The 20,008-nt window shown below is 39.3% G+C and overlaps 1 protein-coding gene across 1 annotated transcript in view; it reads left to right on the top strand.

The window, feature by feature from the left end:
* The window catches only part of ABI3BP (ABI family member 3 binding protein), a 416,270-nt gene that overhangs the window by 214,931 nt on the left and 181,331 nt on the right, over nucleotides 1-20,008 (top strand). The window contains exons 9-14 of the mRNA XM_063457646.1: nucleotides 759-830; nucleotides 7,352-7,423; nucleotides 7,938-8,018; nucleotides 11,910-11,990; nucleotides 12,273-12,368; nucleotides 17,183-17,260. Coding sequence (XP_063313716.1) covers nucleotides 759-830; nucleotides 7,352-7,423; nucleotides 7,938-8,018; nucleotides 11,910-11,990; nucleotides 12,273-12,368; nucleotides 17,183-17,260 — 480 coding nt within the window. The remainder of the gene's footprint in view (nucleotides 1-758; nucleotides 831-7,351; nucleotides 7,424-7,937; nucleotides 8,019-11,909; nucleotides 11,991-12,272; nucleotides 12,369-17,182; nucleotides 17,261-20,008) is intronic.

A 20,008-nucleotide genomic window follows, 5' to 3' on the forward strand; every position in this document is an offset into this window, starting at 1 on the left:
CCCAATCATATGTGTAGGATCCTTGCTGAATGGTTGATCTACCCTTTAATATCAAATCCTTACTACCACTGGGTTCTACCCATCAAAGTTGGAAAGGCCTCATTCCACTTTGGTATCCCATCTTCTAACTGCAGATAAACTAACATTGCTAGTGCATGTATATCCTGTACTATTCCAGTGGTATCTATCATACTCCATGATTTGACCCACACAGGGAGAATAGAACTTACGACCCACCGTCTTCATAACTCACATTTGACACATTTGAATATTTGTGGCACCTTCTTAGAACTATCCCCAAATCTCTATGACCACTTTCTCACCTAACACTATTCAGATATGTTATCATTCTTACCACTTCAGTATACCTCCTCATGGATCCACACCCCTACACCCTTCCTGTTATAAACGTATAAACTTGATGGTGTCAATAGGGCTTTTTACGTTTGTTGTGATGACACTGTACTTTTTTGTTTGATGACACTGTACATTTTGTACATTTTTGTTAATGCACTTATGTAATCTGTCTACTTGTCACATGAAAATAAATAGATAAATAAATAAATTGAAAATTTAAATATTATTTTGAAAATGATGTACAAATTATTTGGAATATTCATACATACATGTATACAGGTATAAGTGCATTTCGGGTACTTTAAAACAATACATAGTGATGTATAATTAATTTATTATCTACATATACTGTATATTTAATTATGTATTGGGGTTCTTAATATATGTTTTTCTTGTTTCAGTCCGCAAGGAAGAACCAAAAAAAGTTCCAGCAGCTACCACTACTAAGGCACCTACACCTAAGCCAAAACTAGGTAATTATCTATAACCATTATAACTATGCTATTCAACTCTTCTATTTGTATTAAACAATGAAACTATTGTACTACTGTGCATATATTGTTATAGTAGTTTACCATAACAATTGGTATTTATTATAAATAAGTATATATGCATGTATATATATATATATATATTCTTTACTTATCATGTTCCTATCATTCATCAAAAATACATACAAAAAGAGAAGAATGTTACATTTCTAAGTAGATTTATTTCATACATTTAAAATGTATGTTTTCTTTTTGCATCACATTTGAATATGGTTATATGCTTTATTTATAGTGTATGTATGTAAACATGATAAAGAGTAAAGGCCATGGAAGGGCTGGAAAGGGAAGCAGGGGAGGCATTGGGGGCTTCTTGTATTTAGTGGTTGTGGGCTGCAAGCTTACACCAATTCTTCTGCAGATTGGAACAGTAGAAGTGACTTAGTACTGTAGGATTGAGGCTGCAGATAGGAAACCAATCACTTGTTTTAACCCCTTAAGGACAGACAACGGATATATTCCGTCATGATTCCCTTTTATTCCAGAAGTTGTGTCATTAAGGGGTTAAGAACACTTTTAGTCAATGAAATAGTAACAAAATATGAAGGTTACAACACTGAGGCCCCCACAAACAGAACATAACATTAACCACCCAATTACGTTTTACAAAAAAGAGTGTGACTTGTTCCATAATATCACATCGACTCATAAGGTTTAGCGTCCAAAGATTTTTCCAATCAAGTTAATTTATGATGTAGGGCTAAGTAAAAATGTTATCACAAGAAAGCCATTTAGTTCTTCTATTGACACATATGACCAGCCATTGTTTTAGGATATAGTTACAATAAAATATTTTAAAAATGTTGTGCACTGTTTTTCTACGCAAGGTGCTTTTATCTTAACAAAGGTGATTTTAGGTACACCCTCAAGATACATATTTAGTAAACCTCAGAAGGTTCAAGTGACCATACCAGGAAATAAACCTGCACTGCAAGGTTTGAACAAGGACCAGAATTTTCCTACTAGATAAGTAAGGTTACAAAAGACTCTGTTGAGAGGTGATAATTGTTTACGGAGCGCGAACATTCAAAGGATGAAGCACTGTAGAAGTTATGCTCTATGGTAACCTCCAGTCTTGTTTTTTTTTTTTTTTTTTTGCTCATATTCCCCACAGCTGTGTTAATTTTGGCAACTGATTAGGTACTTTCTCATATTCTGCTGGCCCTCTCTTCATTATAAAATTATCTCATGGCAGGCACAGTTTCTCGATCAAGAAAGTCTTTAAGCACAAGCAACCTAATCATAATTTTGATCAGATGTTCTTTAACAATCATTTCTAAGTGGGCTCTTTGGAATATGTAAATAAAAATAAGGATTATCTCGTTTGGAAAATAGAATAAATTGTAATATGCTTTATTTGGAAAGAAGCTTATATTTTATTGATGTTACAGCAACTGCATCTTAAAGCTTTCAATTAATGAACAATAATCTCATATACACATATGCATTCTCAAACAAACACAGAGTCATGCAATCGCAGAGACACATGCATACATCCTGCCAGATACACACAAATATTCACATGCAGATATACACCGCAGAGCTCAAAGATTTAGATACACACACAGATGCTATCACACACAAATGAACAATGACACACACAGAAAAACAAACAAACACTGACACACTGACAAGCACAAATATACTGAATGGCATACATACTGACACAGAAAAATACACATACAGGCCCACTGACACATACATAGATACATACAAACACCTCACAACAGTCCTGGATCCTGTAACACCATCCAAATGTTTTGCTCCTGTACCACCATCTTAGGTTTATTGCCTGAAATCCCACCCCCGGGGACACCAGTGAACTGTCTCCAGGATGGACAATGCATTATTGAACTCATTTGCGCTATACTGAATTATGACAGGGCAAGTGTACCAGGACTTTGTCTACCGTGAGTGGGACCAACCAGGAAGGCTGTTAGTCAGCCCAATTAGGGCATCTGGAATGACACAAGTGGCACCAATGATGCCACTGGAGGCCACACCACCCACTGTTTGATTTCATATACCTCTGTGTTGGGACATTAGTTAGCACACACACTGACACATACACACAGATATATGCAGACACACACACTGACACATATACACACAGAAGTAAATATACTTCTAGCAGTGGGGGTTGAGGTAACTTTCCTGGGTCCAATGGAAGCTGGTTGCAGCAGATGACTTCCTCCCCTCTACCCCTCACTGCACTGTGTGTGCTAGAAGGAAGAGTGATCATATCCTCACAGTCCCCGTATTTTTTAGTCTGGCTATTTTTGTTTATGAGTTGTCATCTGATCAAGCATCACTGTTTAGTTAATAAACCCCTTATTATTATTATTATTATTATTATTATTATTAGCATTTATATAGTGGCAACTTATCCTGCAGCACTTTTTTTATGAAAGGGTGGAAATTTAACAATAAACGAGACAATTACAAAATGATACAGGAACAATAGGTTGATGAGGACCCTGCTCAGACAAACTTACGGTCCAGAGGAGTGGAGTATAAAGACACAGTAGGCAGGGCCGGATTAACATAGGGGCTGATGGAGCTGCAGCTCCAGGCCCAGGCCCATAGAATAGGCCTATTTAAATAAAAATAAAAATATTTTTTTTTACACACTACTCTTAGGTTTACCACCTGACTGGTATTTTACTGGCACAGCCAGTAGTTGAGGCTGCCTGGCTGTGCCAGTATTGCAGTAATACCGGCAATACAAATGCAGGTATTTTTCTCAGAATAAATGGAGATTACTCTGCAATACCAGCACTGGCCAGTAGGGGGTCACTGTGTGTGGAGAGAGGCAGGGATAGGAAGTTACAGCATATCCCTCCCTGCCTCTCTCTACTCACTGATCCATGGGGGAGCAGCAACACAGCACAGAGAGTCCAGACAGCAGCTCTACAGCTCAGGTAAGTGAGGGATGGGGGGAAAGGCAGCGGGGACACTGAGACACAAGGGGACACTGAGACACTAGGGGACACTGAGACACATGGGGACACAACCACATGGGCACACAGACACATGGGGACACAGACACATGGGGACACATGGAGACACAGACACATGAGGACAAAGACACTGTGAGACCTGGGAACACTGAGACACTTGGGGACACTGAAAAACATGGGGACACCGAGACACTAGGGGACACTGGGACACATGGGGATGCTGAGACACATGGGAATGCTGAGACACATGGGGATGCTGTGAGACATAGGGACATTGGTAGACACTGAGACATTGGGACACAGAGACACTATGTCCCCATGTCTCCCAGTGTCCCCATGTCCCCCAGCCAGTGTCCCTAGTGTCTCAGTGTCCCCAATCTCACAGTGTCTGTGTCCCATGTCTCTCAGTGTGCCTAGTGACCCCATGTGTCCCTATATGTCCCAGTGTCCCATGTCTGTCCACAACTGTCCCCATGTTTCCCAGTGTCCCCAAGTGTCTCTCTCCGAGCCAGTGTCCCCTAGTCTCCCAGTGTCCCCTAGTCTCCCAGTGTCTGTGTTCCCATGTCTCTGTGTCCCTAGTGTCTTAGTGTCCCCAAATGTTTCAGTGTCCCCATGTCTCCCAGTGTCTGTGTCCCTAGTGTCTCAGTGTCCCCATTTCTCCCAGTTTCCCAAAATGTCTGTGTCCCCATGTCTCTGTGTCCCCGGGTCTCTCAGTGTCCCCATGTCTCACTGTGTCCCCAGTATCCTAGTGACATGGGGACACACTGAGACATTGGGACACTGGGAGAAATGGGGACACTGAGACACTGGGAGACTAGGGGACTCGATGACATGGGGACACTGACACTGTGATACATAGGGACACTGAGACACTGGGTGACTTGCGAGACTGAGACACTGGGAGACAGGGAGACACTGGGAGCAATCCATCTATACAGCAGAATCAAACTGTGAGCAGTTTGTTGGTGATTTTACAGAATTTTCTCTGATGTCACTCCTTGTGATTTACATCATGTGATGTCACGCATAACTAATTAATTATACAAATGATTAAGGCTGGTATTTTTTTTCCAAGAAAGCTGGCAACCTTAACTACTCTTCACATACTCTTGCTTAAAGGAGCACTATAGGGTCAGGAACACAATCATGTATTTCTGACCCTATTATGTTAAAACCACCACCCTGGCCCCTTCTTGCCTCCCTAAATATAGTAAAATATTGCTTGTATTCAAGTCTGCAGCTGCTGGCTCTGCCTCTGAACTGACTGTCTGCTGACATCATCAGAAGTGGTGGTCTGAGCAAATTACAATACTTCCCCATAGGATTGGCTGAGACTGTCAACTAGGCAGATCAGGGGCAGGGCCAGCACAAGTCCAACATAGCCCTGGCCAATCACTATCTCCTCGTAAAGATAAATTGAATCAATGCATCTCTATGAGGAAAGACAGTGTTTACTCCAAAAAGCCTGAATGGAATGATTCTACTTACCAGAACAAATACAATAAGCTGTAGTTGTTCTGGTGACTATAGTGTCCCTTTAAGTTTGGAAGCTTAAGAGGGATGTATGGGAACAAAACTTGTGTGGACTGGCTGACAATAAAATTAGTTTAGGTAATGCAGACGTTGGTCTCTCTAACACTGTGGCATGTCCCCTTTCTTCTACACTCACTACATACACCTTTTCTCTGTCTCAGACTATATATCAGGAACTTCTGCCTGCTAGTAAGAAGGTAAGGAGATTAGTGGACCAGCGAGTGCTAGGGGACAGTCCTTAGAAAGCATGAGCGAGCGCATCATTAGACACATTTATGTCAAGCTCAGGGTGCTGCCTGCATAGTATGCCCTTAGTTGGACAGCCTGCAGGTTGGCAGACAGCCTGACATGCATCCATACCAGGCTGACCTTCCAATTCTTTGGACAAACATGCCCCCTTTTTGGGCATGTTCACCCCTTTTGGCAGGTCTGGTCACGTGATTTGCGCCAGTGGCACACCCTTTTACCCCGCCCATTGACTTTCTGCTTCACTGGACACTGCTGTTAGGGGTTATGGATTTACTTGAAAGATGAAAGCATAAATTAGAGAGAAATTAGCATAGAGTACGTGTTTTCTTATAGCTGCATCCTATGAGTTTCCCTCCAGCACCATGTCCATCAGATACATGACGCTTGGGAGGTATGACTGTTTTAATGTTTTTGGTTGATAAGATTCTGTAATTAGGCCCATCATAATTGTCAGCACCAGGCCCACTGTGCTCTTAATCCGGCCCTGACAGTAGGAAGGGCATCAAAGGGGACAGCAAACAAGCATGGTGGAAAAGTAGCAGAACTGGACTTGAGAGTGGATTGTGGCTCCTTAGGAGAGAGCAAGAGACAGATGTGTTACATAGAAGTTACTCTTGGAGCCCATAAGCATTTCTGAACAGATGAGTTTTGAGGGACTTCTTAAATGATTAAAGACTAGGAGAGAGTCTGATGGAGGTAGGCAGGCTGTTCCAAAGAAAAGAAGCATCCCATGAAAAGTCTTGCAAGCACGAGTTAGTAGTAAGGGTGCAAGGAGCAGACAGGAGAAGGTCACCGGCAGAGCAGAGAGACCAAGAATGGGCATATTTCAGTGGAGATGGGCTACAGTTGTTTAGAGCCTTACTGGTAAGGGTTAGTATTTTTAATTGACGCCTATAGGATACAGGAAGTCAATGTAAGGATTGACAGAGGGGCGAGGTATGGGAGGTGCGACAGGTGAGAAAGATCAGCCTGGCGGCAGCATTCATTAGCAGGGCATTACACCTTTTTGAGAGACTAACTAGTAAAGAATTACAGTAATCCATGCGACAAAATACCAGAGCATGAACAAGCATCTTAGCAGCATCTTGCGAAAGAAAGTGGCAATGTTTTTAGGGTGGAATTAACAGGTAACACCAAGACAGCGAGCTTGCAAGGACAGGCTGATGTAGATACTCAACTCTTAGATAGTATTTCTTAACGAACAGATTTTTTTTGTAGCTGCTTTCCTAGGATGTCAAGCGGTAATCTATTGTGAAAGGTATAACTACAGGTCAGGAACAAGTGATTGCGATGTCCTTTTTCATTTGTTCCACATACTTTCCTGCAATGTACACAGTGACCATTTTATTGATTCAGCATTAAAGAAAAAAAAAACACATGTTGTTATCATTACTTGCAGAAAACTCTATTTCACTATTGCTGATGAGTAACAAGTGCCTGTGTTGACAGTTTAATTCTTATCACAGGATTACACACAATTGTAGGAAAATTGCCAACTTGGAAGAAACCTTGTTCCCACTGGTGCCTTACACTTTCTATGACAGTTGTTTCTTTTCAGCTTTCATATGAACTGCCTGGCATAATAATTATCTATGCCTTCTCCCCACTTCTCATGACGAAGAAAGTGTCTGATTTGCATTGTAGATCCCATGAGAAAAAAAGGACAATTTAATTTAAGTGCGGAAATTCTCCCTTCTCTTTTAGTTATGAAAGTTACAGAACCTCCTCCAGCTGTCAAACCATCAGAAAAAGCCAGTGCCGAAGACCTCAAACCAGGTACTGTACTTACAACTTGTATGTGGTCTATTCAAAGTTTCACTCAAAAATATTAGATTATTAATATGGCTTTTGATCGCTCCTTCATTGTTTTGTCTGTGTGTATTTAATTGTAAGCATACAAAGGATGAGCAATTCTTTCAATGCAATGAATGCCGTCGCAGCACTGTAAGGGTTATTGTAATTAATCTGTGCATGTTATTTCCGTTGCTATTTGCACATGTTCCTCATTATAGCTAAATCTAGATATCACTGGTAAGGGGACGTTCTAATTTATGCGAGTGGAAAAACTGTGCACTATATAAAAAAAACTGTCAGTTTTATCACATGATGTGTAGATAAACTCTTGTTTTCCACAAAAGTGTTCCAAATTTTTATTAATGAGGTTTTTTTTTACGTTTTATGTTTTTTACATTTTATTATATGTAATCTGCTATATTCTTTACAGGAAGATGAAATAAAATCTGTTACTAATATATGATCTTTTATGCCATTTAAATTGCTTTTCTGGTAGCAATGACAAGCCAACCCTTTGTGGAATCTTTCACACCGGACTCATCCATTGATACCCTAGAATGGGTCCGAGCCACCATGGGTAACATTATGTTCATATTCCTTTCTCCATCTCTTTTGCATAGTGTGGTCATTAGACAATGTAACGTCTCTTCCTAGGTGCCCATCGCTGAACTGTTTCATTCTTCCAGATACCTTTGTAACATTCTAAAGCAGTGTGTTCTTGGCTCTCTCTTACCTCTTATCATTGACCTCTTTCTCGAGATTTGTTCACAGCCAATGATCTCATCAGCTATTAGATCCGCATGCTCAAGTGCATTTTCTAACTTTTAGCTTTCAAAGCATTGCTTTTAGCTTCATTCTCAAATGGATTATCCCTCTGGTATAAACTGAAGCAAAATAAACAAGCATTGTTTTTATTTTTAATGTTTGACTTTCTTTCCAGTCCACTAGGGTTCCAGTTGTTTGCTCTGATATCTGGTGAACATGTACAGAAATAGATAGGTTGAATGAATTTACAGTTTTTGTACCAATATATCTGTATTACAGTTTATTGTAACAGGTCAAAGGAGTACTCACAGGTATGACATTAAGTTTTATAACCAGTCATGTATTACTGGCCATCCCAATAATTAAAACCATACTACAGCCATCGTCAGATTACTTTATACCACCTACCATTTGATGTTACTATCACCGTACTATTACCTGTATGTTTCATCCAATTTTGCATAAACCTTTGTTTGTACATTGAAGACATCGTATTTACCTTGAAAAATAAAACATTATTTAACACAATATCCAGAATTAGTAGAATAGAGAAATATTCCACAAATATGATTGCTTAATTCTTGTTTTGGTGCAGGCCAAAATTAACAGAATCCCATTTAATAGCTGGTCATTTCAGACCCTGATAACGCAAACTTTGGCACTTAAGAAGGTGGTGGAGTACATTTCCTATGTTGTTCAGCCAGCCTGTAATCCACAAACGTCTATAGTGTCAATGTTCGATATAACTGTAACATTCTTCTAATGCAAGTCACCAGGGTATATGACAGTAAAAGCCAAGTGACTTTGAGGTTAAATTAACTAATTTCTTGGAGGTGTGAATGAAATAAACACTGTAAAAGGTTTGGGCATCATTTATATTGGTTATTTATTATACAGTGTGTATAAATTTCTAATCAATAATTGCTATTCTCATGTCACTTTTCAAAGTATGCAAGACTGAGTGGCCATTTTATATTCAATTTACATAACAAACGAATGTCATCATGTGTAGAATGTATTTTATCATGCCAGAGCAGCCACAATCCAATCATGTAATAGTTTTATCACGTCCATAATTGTGGGTAACTTTTCAAATTATAAAAAAAAAAATGTTTTTTTTCTTTTGAAAAGACATACGTAATTATCAATTATATTTTACTACTCTGGGTTGAACGCATTATTTTTGCACAATTCGTCTACATATGCTTGTGTTGATCTGGAAAACAATAGGCATATAGCAGCCAATCTGTTTCCCTTGGCTCTATAGCTGTATCCAATGTTTGTCTTTTTAAAGCAACCGCAAATTTAAAAATGATGCTTAATTGCTTTTTTAGGTTTGTTTTCCTGCATGCAATATGTATAGTTCAAGCATCATGTAAACTGCATAGGCAATTTTAACAATGCCTTACTGGTGTAGAAATTTCACTCTGTGCTATTAGGAGTATTGGGCTAATTACCTATGAACTTACTATACAACCAGAGTTTCTTTTCAAATAGAAGATGATCCTCCAATCCAAAAAAGCACAACAGGGGAATAGATCTAATAACTACTTGTTGAGTTCCCTTAACACCAAATACTTAAAAGCAGAGCTATATGTGGCCTTATCACCACCAGGACATCCATATAATCATAGTTGATCTATGGAAAGGGTGTACATACATCAGAGTATATGATTCTGGCATATGTAGTGTCTTTTCTTTCCTCTTTTAATTATAGTTGATTATGTCGTAGGTTATAAATTTCATCTTATTTTCGCTCATATAATATACCATTTTGTTATGACAGCATTATAGCATATTTAAACGTGGATTCACTAGAAATACATAGCATCAAGGCACGCATTTTTTTGAACTATTATGCTTTCTTAGTTAATGTCTGCATTCTATCATTATACCATTTGCTTATTCTTACATTAGAGGTGATGCTCTAAGCTTTGCAGAAGTAAAAAGAAAAAAAAAAAAAAGAACTATTTACTAAATAGTATTTGTTGGTAAGATATATAATATGTACTAGCAGCACTATATTTATAATTACATAAAATGTTGTGTTTTTTTTTTTTGTTAGGAGACATTGATATTATGATTGTATAGGTGATTATGCAGTTTCAGATGTAATGATAGTCCTGTTTGACCACAGATGCATTGGTCAGAGACATCTTTCAAGGTTATTGTTAAAACATTAGATAAATGTGAACAATTCAAGATAGGAGTCAGATTATATGAAATTGCTGTTCTCCTTTCTTGAAGTACACTCTGTGATTTCACTGGCTGTAATGCTTTATAGATATGATCTCATATTTAATCCATTGAAAGGGATAAATATATCCTGGTCCAAGTACACAATGAATTATTGAAAAATAAGTCAAATTTTTCTTAAGCTATTCCAAAGAAGATTTTTTTTTAAAATGCATATTAAATGCATAGAGTATTTAGAACTTATCCAAGTCGTTCTCAAACATTGATTTATAAAAGCACTAAAATAAATATACTTACATCTTATAACAATAAACTAGTGCTCATCAGATTCCTAAAAAACATCCCCTGGCAATTTGATATTTTCATAATATGGACAAAAACATGTGGACATCTTAACATCATATGATATAGGAGGGGATGTTACAAATAATGATGTTGCTTAAAACGTCTATAGTGTCAATGTTCGATATAAGTTTAACGTTCTTCTAATGCAAGTCACCAGGGTATATTACAGTAAAAGCCAAGTGAATTAAATTATCTGTTCGCCATTTTTGTAACTGGAGCTAAACACGATGCAGCTGATCCATTATCAATCAGTAGAGTAAAACGAGGCTTGCAGCATGCAGTAGGAGAACATTTTATCATTTTTTTTCCTGGATAATTTCCTTGGAAGCATCCATTATGAATAGAGACACTAATCCATAACTGAAATGCCAGGGTCAGCCAGGAAAGTCAAAATGTATTCAATACTGACTATTTTCCATAGCAGTATCGCTTTTCGGTTAGCTCCTCTCTTCATAAGTGATGCTGACATGATTGGCCACTACAGAATGTTTGGGAATTATGTCAGAGTCAGGGCACCAGATAATTATATAATTAATCTCATGTAACTCTTATCTTGGATTATGATCCTGTCAGGATCGGGACAGGGATCCAACACGCAGAGTACAAAGAGTGGAAAGGTACGTATACCGGGCCTTAGAATGGCCGGACTAACGTACCGAGAGTAATAGAGAATAGTCAGAGACAAGCCGAGGTCGAGGGAACGAGAAGACAGATAAGCGAGAGACAAGCCGGGTCAAGGAATAACAGAGATAAGCAGGGTAGTACAACGAGCCGAGTCAAAACCAATAGAGCAAACTAGAATACCAGAGCACTGAGTGACTAGACAAGCTAGAACCACGACAGGGCAATGAGCTGAAGTGAGAAGTAAGCTTAAATACCCTGGCTCTGGATGGTAATCACGCCTCTGACAAGTACCGATTGGATATCGGACACTTGAGTGACAGGTCGCTCGAGATAGCGTCATGACGTCACGTATTGAGCGTCCCGCTAGAAAAGGACGTGGATTCCTCGCGGCCGGTGTTTAAGTGACTGGATGAACCGCGAGGAACGAAGGAAACAGCTCGCCTGGACGGACAAACCACCAAGTCTCTACCTCCCTTAGAAGTAGAGACCTCAGGTACCCTGACAGATCCTGAAGAATCACTTTCCTTTTCCCCTACAGTAACACATCCCTATATCTCTGTTATTAATGAATCAAATGAACCTCCTACCATCGATGACCAGTCACAGGCATCACCATTGGGTAATGATTCAACAGTTACTTTTCACTCAGTAGTTGTCCCATTTATGTAGTTCTCTCTGCATTCTTTGAAAGAATCAGTTAGTGTTTTGAGTATAGATTAGACTGTGATATTATCTCAAGGCAATGTTTCTATATCATAATGCCATTACTAGAATTGCATAACAATTAACCTCTAAAAAGATTAAACATTTTGGCTTTTGTGCTGCTATTCAAGAATTTAGAGTAATTTGCTTTGCATTTATTCTACTCCCTTTATCATACGCTGTTGAATATTACTTTTAGTGTGGGTCAAACAAAAAAATGGCATATCCGCAGAATCAACCGAAGTGCCAGCCGTGGAAATTCACCCAACTTTGGACCATGCCAAAGAGACAATGGGTAATATAAAACATGCTTACGTGGTCTTTTAATGAACTATGGAATGGAAACAGGCTTACATGCTGCTGGAGTTCATTTTCATCTAAATGCCCTTCATTATTCCAGATAATAATATCTGCTTATTCTTTCACCCCCGTCCCCCCCTCAAATCTATCTTTTTATAGATGTGATCGTGAGAAAGATTTATCATGTTATGTTTAAAGAAAGAAAATTGGCCATGGTGACATTTCCCATGATGCTGTTTATAGGGGGAGAAAAGGGAGATATTGGCAGGAACTATCGAACAGGCCACATAAATGAATTATGCTTTATGAAATATGAATATGTTGTTCTGTTACACGTTCTGAGGCTTCACTCACACGCACAGATCCTAATTGTATTCTTTTTAGAAACAAATATCCAGTGTCAGAAACATATTTTTGCAGCAAGCACTTAACATACCTAAGAGTTTTTTTTAATATAGGACTTTCAAAGTTGTTGTTTTAAGAGAATTTTATATATTCTAGGCTTTTTCTTAAAAAGAGGAGGAGGAGATGTGTTCTCCTCATGTTTTAAACATACATTTTCTGTATTTGTCCACAAATGTGTTTTTGGGAAACACCTGGCAAGAGAGTGTGATATGTCATTAGAACTACACCCTTTTAAAGAATCGATTGTTAATTTTTCTTACAGCAAATCTTGTGACTTCCCAACAGCTATCAGCTGGGATGACAATTGCACAACAGCAAAGTTCAGCAGAAGGTTATTGTTTTACAATTGTGTATTTTCAGACACTGACCAATTTCTCCATTCACAAATTTGTATTGGTCCTGTTAAACTTGTAATGATCATTCTAGGGAACCAAGGTGTGTTTTCTGTTTGTTCTGGAATTTTGCATAATGGCTAATTATGCAACTGTGGATTTTTAATGTTCTCGTCATTATATTATTTTTGGTAAAACCATTTGACAGTAAACTAGGCATATTTGCCAACGGGAAACTGACTTATTCAGCACTTGTGTTACCGTCAAAAAATTCCAAGGTTAATGTCGTGGTCAATAACCCTTTTGGATTAAGACATCAACCTTATTAACTAATATGTATATCGCGACAGCATTTTATGCTATACAGCAGGCACAGAGCTCTGTTTAATTCCCCAAAATTGGATCTTAAACAGTCATACAGACTTATTCAACCACCTGTAGTAAAAACTAACACAAAACAAAAAGAAACTATCCATGTGTTACAAATAAAAATACCAATACAGTCAAAAAAAGCCCTGTAAGATTAATGCAACATTACATAATTTGTTTCTGCTAGATACAGTGAATTAAATTGTGTAGCAACCAGTACCAAGACCCAAAGCATCTATGATTATAAAGCAGTAGCTGATATGGAAAACAATCTCACCGTAGATATATATATACCATAGATATACATGTGCACTTATAGGTAAAATAAATCTGATGCATATTGAATAGCTCAATTAGTGTTTTCATTTTAGCTGCTTTCTGTATATTTTCTAAAAGAGATCTAATTGTTTTGATATTTCCTATTTAAGAAAACAGCGATCCAGTTTCTTTGTTTTACATATGTATGCACGTATATCATATGTAAGTGTTAAGCGAAGCAGAATAGGAAAGCATGATGGGAATATACTCTAAAAGCTAGCCATTTTTATCAGGCATGCTTTCTTAAGTATAATCTCCAATAGTTAGGTTAGTCTTTCCCAAAATAATGTTATAGATATATTGCACTGGGTCTGAAGGCAGGCAGTATTTTGATGGTCCCAACTGCCTTGAGATCATTAGCAAGATCCTCCCGTGTAGTTCTGGGCTGATTTTCCGCCGTTCTCAGGATCATTGAAACTCCATGAGGTGAGATCTTGCATGGAGCACCAGACCAAGAGAGAATGACAGTTATTTTGTGTTTCTTCCATTTGTGAATAATCGCACCAACAGTTGTCACCTTCTCACCAAGCTGCTTGGCGATGGTCTTGTAGCCCATTCCAGTCTTGTGTAGGTCTACAATCCTGGAAGGAAGTATACAAGAAATACATCACCCAGGAAGCCATTTCAGAACATTTTGAAACTGAGCACGGGGCCATAGGCAGCTGCCCTGGTCACCTAGTAGGTAACATAGGCCAATTGATTTTTTCTTAAGAGAGGCTATTCAAAAAGTGTGTCTAGTCCTTTAAAGCAGTGTTCCCCAACCCCCGGGCCGCGGACCGGTACCGGTCCGTGGATCAAACGGTACCGGGCCGCCCAGGGGTGTGGGGTGTGCGAGCCTGCCGGCTAATGCAGGGCTGGCATTGCCCAAGTGCCAGCCCTGCAATGTGCCTGCGGACCGGAGGGGAGATCAGAGATCTCCCTCCCCGGTCTGCAGGCACATTGCTGGCAGCCGGCAGGGGAGTGAGAGAGGACCCGGAAGCTCTTACCTGCAGCTCCTCCGGGTCCTCCTCTCGCGAGATTTGGAGCGTTGCCGCGGTAACCACGGCAACGCTCCAAATCTCGCGAGAGTGAACTCTAGCCCTGTAACTGGGCTAGAGTTCACCTCACCACCACCGGACCACCAGGGAATCCCCACCGGACCACCAGGGACTAAGAAATGTCCCCCCTCCTCCCAGTAAAGGTAAGAAGGGAGGGGGGACATGAATATATTAATTTTAATTAAATAAATTTAAAAAAAGCCTCCTTACGCCCCATACACACACTGCCCACACACACACACTACACACACTGCCCCACAAACACTGCCCCATACACACTACAAACACTGCCCCATGCACACACTACACACATTGCCCCACAAACACTGCCCCCATGCACACACTACACACACTGCCCCATACACACACTACACACATTGCCCCACAAACACTGCCCCATACACACTACACACATTGCCCCACAAACACTGCCCCATACACACTACACACATTGCCCCACAAACACTGCCCCCATGCACACACTACACACACTGCCCCACAAACACTGCCCCATACACACACTACACACATTGCCCCATACACACACTACATACACTGCCCCACAAACACTGTCCCCATACACACACTGCCCCACAAACACTGCCCCATACACACACTACACACATTGCCCCATACACACACTACAAACACTGCCCCATACACAGACTGCACACACTGCCCCACAAACACTGCCCCCATACACACACTGCACACACTGCCCCACAAACATTTCCCCCATACACACACTACACACACTGCCCCACAAACACTGCCCCCCACACACACACTGCAACTCTCACACACACTGCCACCCTCACATACACACTGCACCGCTCACACACACATACACACAATTTTGAGTCTATGTCTTTATGTGACTGTGTTTGTGATTTTCTGACTATGTATGTGTCTGCGTGTTTTTTTTAATATATGTGACTTTGGTTTTTTTTTGTCTTATTAAATCAAAACAAGCGGGCCACGGAAAAATTATCAAATGTTTACCGGTCCGCGGCGATAAAAAGGTTGGGGAGCACTGCTTTAAAGGACCACTCTAGGCACCCAGACCACTTCAGCTTAATGAGGTGGTCTGGGTACCAGGTCCTTCTAGGGTTAACCCATTTTTTCATAAACATAGCAGTTTCAGAGAAACTGCTATGTTTATGAATGGGTTAAGCCTTCCCCCTATGTCCTCTAGTGGCTGTCTCATTGACAGCCGCTAGAGGCGCTTGCGTGCTTCTCACTGTGATTTTCACAGTGAGAGCACGCCAGCGTCCATAGGAAAGCATTATGAATGCTTTCCTATGTGACCGGCTGAATGTGCGCGCAGCTCTTGCCGCGCGTGCGCATTCAGCCGACGGGGAGGAGAAGAGGCGGATCGGAGGAGGAGAGCTCTCCGCCCAGCGCTGGAAAAAGGTAAGATTTAACCCCTTTCCCCTTTCCAGAGCCGGGCGGGAGGGGGTCCCTGAGGGTGGGGGCACCCTCAGGGCACTCTAGTGCCAGGAAAACGAGTATGTTTTCCTGGCACTAGAGTGGTCCTTTAATTTTCTTCTTTTAAACACATTTCTCCGAATTGTTTCCACCCATTTCCTTGAGGAATCACAAAATCTGTGTTGTTCTGAAACCTAAAGCCTGGCCCATATGCTGTAGCTCTGATAATGTGAAAGTGAATTTAAATACTATTGATTGACCACAAGCTCTAGGTTGGGTGTTCCCACACACAGTTTTAAATGTAAATTATGTTTTATTTCTTCTTATGCACAACTTTGTGATTAGTCTTGCTAGGAAACTGCATAAGCACTTTCCAAAGCAGGACACACAGCTTCATTTAATGCCCACTGCCAGCACGTCAGTGTGTAAATGGAAAGGCGTCTGTTACTCCATTCCTGTGGTGCTCTGAAACACCAGTAGTCTTGCTCACTAGATAACATAAGAAATAATATGTGGTAATCACAGTAACTACAGTGCACACACTGTATTTGTTGTAAATCTAAGCAAGGCGATTTCCTGTAGCTGAATTATTCGGCTTGTTGTTGTTGTCGTCGCTATAGTTGTGAAGGCTGACAGCTGATTCCCTTGTGGGTCAGGGCTATTATTTTATTTTTGATATATTTGTTCTTTTAGGTTAAGTGAGCCTGACAGGCAGGCACAGCTTAATTTAGTGGGTGCTAATCATATCCATAACCAGGAATGCCAAATGTAGATTTTCTTCTAATTTGATCCACTTGCTTCTGTTTTTTTGTTTTGATTTTTCATAATTTTATAATAATTGTGTAATGGTTTCCTGTGAAGATAAAATGTAAAGTGTCAATTTGTTGTTTTTATTTTCATTATTTATTTTTTACTTCTAGCGCTGACTGAAAAGCAATTGCTGGTTTCATCCAAACCAATAATAGTTTCAAGCTCAGAAAAGCCACAACCTAGATTGGGTAATAACCTCATGTTTATTTTATTTAATTCAGAATATGAAATTTAAGTAATGTTGAATTGTTTTAATTAAATGTTAAAGGGGAATATATTAAAGGCAAAGACTAGCTAGTGTGTTCAATCTAAACAGCTCATATGTAGCGTATGCGGATTATTTAGTCATGCAACATCTAATTAGGAAACAATCAACTAACCTCAGCATTGCAAGATAATTATGAATAAAATGATGCACAGTCTTTGCCATATATATAGTTTAACCCCTTCAATAAAGGGGTCAGTGTTGGATTAGTAAAACAGTACTGACATGTCACCGGCCTTAAGGAGATTGGAAAAAAATAATAGCAAACTTTATTACTCATAACATTGACTAAACACAGTGACCTTAAGACCTCCTGTATACAATTAGAAAATAAATGAATATTTGTCCACACTGTTCTGCGTGTCACATGGGAGGTTTTTTTTCTCCTAACGTGCTTTGGAGTTTGGCCTGAATGGACAGAATATAGGCAAGAGTTGGTGGAGCCAACCTTAATGTTGCCCATGTGATTCATGCAGTTCTCCTAAAGGACTGAAAGCCACCATTGCCTACTTTTAAGGCAAGCTCTTCTTAATAGAACTTGTAATAGTTTTGCTTTAGGGTTATACAATATACAGGATTTGTAAAGAATTTTCTGTAAATATTAGATTACTGGACAATATTGTGAATGGAAAAACTTTGAGTATCACTGGAGAATGAGAACTTGGGTACAAAGTATAATCATAGGTGTTATCGACTGTCTTAGGTCCACTTAAGGTCCATCGTTTTAAACAACTGGAGCTTGAAGACAGCAACAAATAATAATAAGTTTATAAAGGCTGATAATATATAAACTATGTTGAATCCAGAAGTTTCATACAAAAACTATTCACAGAGCACTAAGTATAGAAGGAGTTCTGTAGCTGGAGGAAGCTGTCTTAGTGGATATACCTATTTATGTTTTCTTATACATTAAATAACCATATATCTATAAATGTATACTGAATATCGGAGTCAAAATCTTTTCAAGTGCTGTGCATATTGTCTTGAAACTGTCTCATATGAATGTTGAAAACAGTTAAACAATTATAATAATGCATATTTATGTTCTCACAATCTGAATAAACTGAGCTAGCAGTTCCCTTTTCCCTAGATAATAATCATTATGATTCCCACATGTGTGCCTCAGTATAGATCCAAAATAAACTCAACTCTTATGATTACACTTCATATACAAGATCTTATTCTACCGGAATACTAAGAGTTTCTCTTTCGCAACGTCATCCAGTATTCTAATGTTTACAAAGAATTTTTCAGAATTCCTATATATTCTATCACCCTTACGTAGAGCTTTTACAAGGGAAATGTGTTATATTTAGAACCCAGCTGGCTTAGGTGGTCGTCTAGACCCCAGGCTCAGGCTAGGGTGCAGTGGACCCCTGTCTAGGTCTGGATCTCGGGCTCTGATATGAGGGATTCTTTCTGAGCCGGCTCTTCCCAATGACTCAGACAGCTGAAGACAAATATAGTACTAAAAGTGGTCTGCACCTGAAACTGGTGCAGACAACAATTCTCCGCCAACCGGACCATAAGGGATCCTGCTCCCCAGCACACCACCAGGGATCCAGTCCAGAGTTTCCTTCATTGGACCACCAGGGATAACAGTTCCCACCTGCTAAAATGTAAGCAGAAGCGGGCAAAAGTAGATACAAACAAGACTTAGCCACACTCCTTTTTTAGGGGTACTTCATGAATAACATGTGCAAGATTAAGGTAAGCTCCACCTATATTGTGCCTATATTATGTGCATTGCAGCCATATTATTTATCATCAAGATTGCTTGCTGAATATGGGACTAGATGCAATTAAGTTATAAGTTACCCTATTGTATCAACGCAATGTTGTGTGGACCCAGGACAAACTTGAAAACGAGAGAAATCTCAATGTATCTTTCCTGGTAAAATAGTTTATGAATAAATAAATAAGTATTGACATTCACTTGGAATAAAGCAACCAGAATCTGAAAAGATATGTAGATGTAGGTCAAAGGCATATGGGGTTAAGTATAGTATAGTATTCTGCAAAGTAGTGCAAACATGGTAAAGGGGCAAGTCACCAATGCAATGTGCATGATGGTTCCACTGCCACTGGCACTTTTTAATGCTTAACCCCCATCTCTTCTTCTTTCCTTCGTTATTTATTTAACATTCTACTTTTATATATTGGGAATATATGTTTATTGAAGCCTTTTGTGATTTGTGGTTTTTATATGAAGTAGATTCTGCTTTATTTACTAAAAGCTTTAAGTTGTGCAAAGATTGAGAAGGATATTTCTTCAGATAATAGGTAGAGATATGGAACTATATTCCATTTATGTATTCTAAAATGATATGTGTGCTTTGTATAACCAAATTATATTTTTATAAGCAGTTAACAGCACATTAACTGTTGGTGTTATATTTCAACATGTTTGCAATAATTCAAACATTAGCATCTGATTATTACAAGTATTATTACAAATTCATATTCACATTTATTATTGTGTAACGTGTGTAGGAGTGTGTCCTACTTGCATAAGTATTCAATCGCTCATATTTTCTTGAGCCACCTTTTGCTGTAATTGCAGGTTTAAGTCTTTTGTTTTAATTATGGAGCCGTTTTGGGTAGGACAAATTTTTGTCCATTCTTGGTTCTTTTGATCTGGGATGTTAAAGTTGGTTGGGTGATGCTTGTG

This window comes from Pelobates fuscus, chromosome 1 (genome assembly GCF_036172605.1).
Source record: "Pelobates fuscus isolate aPelFus1 chromosome 1, aPelFus1.pri, whole genome shotgun sequence".
Lineage (NCBI taxonomy): Eukaryota > Metazoa > Chordata > Amphibia > Anura > Pelobatidae > Pelobates > Pelobates fuscus.